Source organism: Galeopterus variegatus, unplaced genomic scaffold (assembly GCF_000696425.1).
Source record: "Galeopterus variegatus unplaced genomic scaffold, G_variegatus-3.0.2 Scaffold4022, whole genome shotgun sequence".
NCBI lineage: Eukaryota > Metazoa > Chordata > Mammalia > Dermoptera > Cynocephalidae > Galeopterus > Galeopterus variegatus.
The window spans coordinates 21,513-26,503 of record NW_007730133.1 but is presented as its reverse complement, the minus strand read 5'-3'; the positions used below and the strand labels follow the sequence as shown (position 1 = coordinate 26,503).

General features: G+C 46.6%; 1 protein-coding gene across 1 annotated transcript in view; it reads left to right on the top strand.

The window, feature by feature from the left end:
• LOC103602132 (inactive serine protease PAMR1-like) overlaps positions 1-4,991 on the top strand; it is a 69,048-nt gene that overhangs the window by 62,658 nt on the left and 1,399 nt on the right. Inside the window, exons 5-6 of the mRNA XM_008586553.1 lie at positions 1,934-2,151; positions 4,689-4,796. Of these exons, the coding sequence (XP_008584775.1) occupies positions 1,934-2,151; positions 4,689-4,796 (326 nt within the window). The remainder of the gene's footprint in view (positions 1-1,933; positions 2,152-4,688; positions 4,797-4,991) is intronic.

Below are 4,991 nucleotides of genomic sequence, written 5' to 3'. Positions count from 1 at the left end.
TAAAATCTACGAGAGAGTCCTATTTTGTGAGAACTGTTCATTAGTGCATGCTGGTACCTGGAACAGCTCATGGTACACTATAGGTGCTTGATAAATACTTGCTTCATGAATAAATGTTGAAAGCACTTATTTCTGATCTCAGTGTATTTTCTCCTTTCTGGCAAATGCCTTCCTTTTCCTTTCCAGGGAAGCAGAATGGCCACCCACCCCTAGGATTTCTAGGATCATTCTTCTCTTAGTTCTTGTCTTTTCTAACTAGTGGTGAGGGCAGAGGTGATTGAAAACCCTGATCCTCTAGGGCACAGCTCTCAGTAAGTATTTTCTGTGTGGATCAATGTACCTAGAGGTTGCTACATGCCAGTTAGTTTCTTGAATGGCCCTTTATCCTTCAGGAGGGACGTCACAGTACCCCACATTGGAAAGATCCAGCAAAACAGGTCCCCTTCTCAATTCCTCTCTAACTGGCCCTTGGTAGCTGAGGACTTGGGGTCGGGAGTGAGGCTCATTAGCTGGGCTTTCCCAGAGGAAGGCTGGCTCAAGGAGCAAGTGAGGGTTGCACTGTTCTGCTTACTAGGCTCCAGGCTGGGTCTGCCAGGGGTGATAAAGGCAGGTGTTAAATTCTGCATGTTCATATTTCAGCAGCTCAGGGAACAAGCCAAGTGGCCCTTTCAGGGCCTCTGAGAGTTTTTCCAAGATCTAGGATGCAAAAGGAAATCCCAAAAAACCAGAATGGTGGAGGATTGAGAGGCATATCACTTGCCCAGGAAAGCACCCTAGGGAGGCGTGGAAATATGTGNGAGGATTGAGAGGCATATCACTTGCCCAGGAAAGCACCCTAGGGAGGCGTGGAAATATGTGTATTTCTTTCCATCTAGTTAAACTGGACCTCCTGGCCAGGGATGATGATAATGATGGAAACACTCAGAAGCGTATGCACAGTGTTCAGCCCCAAAGCTCAACAGTCGTCTGTGGTGCCCTGTTTCCATCACCTGCCACAGTCAGACCACCACAAAATCTATTTTTTTTAACCTGTAAAATGATCTCAAATCCATCACATCTCTCTGTCCCCCCTGCCACCATTCTACTTCAAACCACGACCATCTCTCACTGGGATTGTCGTGGCTTCCTAAGTGGCTTCTCTGCTTCTATTCCTACCAGCTCTCCAGCCTCCTCTCCCCTGAGTGGCTAGAGTGACCCTGTAAATTCCTAAATCCAATCATTATTCTCTTGTTGAGACCTCCCAGTGGCTTCCTATTGGGCTTGCATTAAAATCTGAATTCCTCACCCCACAGGATCTGGCTCCAGCTCTCCTAACTGACCTCTGTTCATACCACTCTCCCCTTCACTCACCACCTTGCAGCACCCCCGATTTTCCATCAGTTCCTCAAACATGCCAAGCTCATTACTGCCTCAGGGTCTTTGCACATACAGACTTCCCTGCCTGGATCACTCTGCCCCATGCCCATCACATGGCCGGCTCCATGGCATCATTTAATCTCTGCCCAGATAGCACATCCTCAGAGAAGTCTTCCTTGACCACACTGAGGCCTGAGGATAGGAGGAAACTAGCCATGCACACTAGCAGGAAAAGGGCCAGCACGTGCAAATATTCTCTGCATGGATTATGGCACCCGTTCCACCTGGGCACGCATGAGCGTGTGCACATACATGCAAACAACATATGTATACATACTCCTCCATTAAAAGAAAGTTATCTGATCCCTGTACTGGCCAACTGCAAAAAATTAAAATAAAAAAGAAAGTCATCTGACCTTAAGTCCTCCAGGACCATTTTCCTATCAGATCAGACCAGTGGCACCATCTGTTCTCAAGATCTGTTCATCATCTGGCCTTGGGGTCATCATCATGCCCAGGGCTCTCAGGACTGTGCAGGGGCCCACCTGTTTCCCTCAATCACCCTCTCCACCTGCAGGTTTGTCATGCTGAGCCTGGAGTTTGACTACATGTGTCAGTATGACTATGTGGAGGTCCGTGATGGAGACAACAGCGACGGCCAGATTATCAAGCGTTTCTGTGGCAATGAGCGGCCAGCTCCCATCAGGAGCACTGGTTCCTCACTCCATGTGCTCTTCCATTCTGATGGCTCCAAGAATTTTGATGGCTTCCACGCCATTTTTGAAGAGATCACAGGTAAAGGCCATGAAGGCAAATGTAGCAGTTTATGGCTCGCTCCAGACAAATATCTCCTTTCTGTGTACCTCCCTTTCTCCTTGCTCAGCCTTATTGACACCTAGCATGCCAGGTTCTCAGAAGCAACCTATGCTGAGAAAAAAGAGAGAAACAGCAAGGTATGTTTCAGAAAAGCTCACCCAGAACCAGAATTCAGAATTATTATCTCCCTTATACAGATGAGGTGGCTGAAGCACAGAGAGGCTGGATAATTTGTTCAAGGTCACACTACTAAGGGGCAGAACCAGGGATTTGTCCTCAAGCAGTTTGGCTCTAGAGCTCACACAAGCGGGCCTCTCATGATTAAGAGCATTAGCTTTGGATCCCTGGCAGATCATGCTGTGTGACCTTGGGTAAGTTCTTCTACCTCTCTGGGCCTCAGTTTCCTAATCAGTGGTAAGGGAATAACAATATTCTACTCCAATAAGGAGGCTCTGGGAGGCAGAATACATGAAGAGCTTAGCACAGTGACTAGTACATAGCAAGCACTCCACGGCTGCCCACCCCCAGGAGTGCCCTTAGCCTCTATTTGCTGTCTGTAAAACAGGTATTAAGTGTCTACGATGGCAAATGCCATTTACTCGTGAGTAACTCTGAGCCAGACTTAACTCCTGCCCTGGTCCTATTAGAAAGTAGGATTTGACCAAAGTTAACAAAATGCTCAATCCTCAGGAATCACTCCAGCTCTCATTGTTCTGGGATTGGATTGAGTCAGGTTTTACAAAATAAGCTCAGGCTTGAAGTCTGATTTTTTTTTTTTTTAAAACTACCGGATTGAAAAAAGAAAAGCCACCAAACTTGTAATGGCATTCTGATCATTAAATCTGCCTTAGGCATAAAGTATGTTATGAATGTCTTAGGAAAGGAGGTGGGTGGCCATGGAGAATCAGTGTTTCTTCAGTCCCGTCCTTTCAGCAAGACCAGCAGATCTCGCCCCACAACCCACTCTTCCCTTAGAGTGTTGCCTACAGGAGCTCCCAGCAGTTGCCCTGCTATCTGATTGCCTCCTGCTTCCCATGCAGCGCAGGTGGAGCTGTGTAGGGCCTCAGAGGGGCCTGGGAGTTCTCCCTGCTCTGCTGCTCGGTGCTCAGCCTGTGGCTGTATCCTTGTCCCTTGGTGATACCCTGTGGGCTCAGGATGAGCATGGTCCCATGTGAGATGCCCTGTGGGTACTTAGGCCAGTTAGCAAGAGCTGCTTGTTGGGGAAGCCAGCTGGGAGTGAGAGCAGCTCTCCAGCTTGTGACCCTGTGACTGTGGGAGGGTCAGGAGAGTTCCTCTTCTGCAATGGGCTGCCCAACCTCCCCTGGAGAACCTTGGGAAACAGTGGCTTGCAATGCCAAATAGACAGTGCTACTTCTCTTTCCTCAAGCACCCTGTTCCTCCGCTTATACTCAAGTTATTCCCTCTGGCTAAGGTCACCTCTCCCAAACCTGAGCAACAAAGCCCATCCTTTGGTGTCCCTATCACATTCTTCCTCTTCTGCTAAACCTTTTTTTTTTGCTCCAATGAGCTATGACTTCACCCTTTTTTGAACGTCTTGCCGCACTTTCTCTTTTTTCTTCATGATACACTTACTGTATTATGCTTCAGATTGTGGTCATTTCATACTTTTCTTCAAATAGCTTTGATCTGGTAGATAGGATGTCCTGTTCATTTTTGTCTCTCTCCAGCACCTTCCACAAAGCAAACACTCAATACAGATTTGTTGAACTGAGCCAAGAGATGTATTTTTATATTGGAGTAAATGAATGTAGGATTGACAGATAACATACAGGCCAGTGTTTTCCAAAGTGTTTTCTGTAGAAAAATAGTCCCCAGGATGCTTTGTAAAATGTATCAAATAAGCTTGGCTGAATATTATGTGTATTCTTAGAAATTTGCAGTGCATATTAGGGCATGGAACTGAGAAGTTCTGCAGTAAAGAAATCTGGTTAATTACCATTTAATGCCAGTAGCATTCCCCAGCATATGTGAGCCCAGAACCCTTATTTAATTGAACACATATCAACATCTCAAGGAACTAATGTTTACAGAATGTATGTTTGGAAATTCTTGAATACACCTTCAACAGTGTCATAAAGATCATCTTCCAGTGGCTTTCCCCCAGTACTAGGATGCTAAGCTTTTTTGAAAAAGATGATCTAAACCTACCCGAGGATGCCTCTCTTCCCTGGAGTCCCTGTGACAGAGACACAAGCATGATCTGCTTTCATCTGTAGCAGGCTCCTGTTTGTGTTTGCTTTATGCTCCTCAGACTATAGAAATCTCGAGTGTGCTTCTGGGGCCTTCAAAAACATCAAATAATATCAGCAACATTTGACATTTAACAAGTACCTGTTTTAGGCATTCTCAAATATTGGTAACATGAATCTAGTAACAGGAATAAAAAAATTTCAAGAAGACTTTAATGGACAAGTTAAAGACTTTGCTCAAGTTGCCAGGCTTGACGAAACTGGCTGGCCATGCAGAGGTGCTGAGGGATGCCTTTTCTCTTACAGCATGCTCCTCATCCCCGTGTTTCCATGATGGCACGTGCCTCCTTGACAAAGCTGGATCTTACAAGTGTGCCTGCCTGGCAGGCTATACTGGGCAGCACTGTGAAAATCGTGAGTGTGTCTCCTGGGTGGGAGTGAGGGTATCATGTGGGCTGGCTTGGAGAGGGCTTTGGGAGCTTGCATGGCCTGTTGTTTCATGGTGTCTAGGATGGCCTGTCCAAGATGGTGCATGGTATGGGCACTCCCACTGAGTGGTTCTCAGAAGGACAGGCCTGCTTCTGAGTCAAGTTGTCTGGAATTACTCAG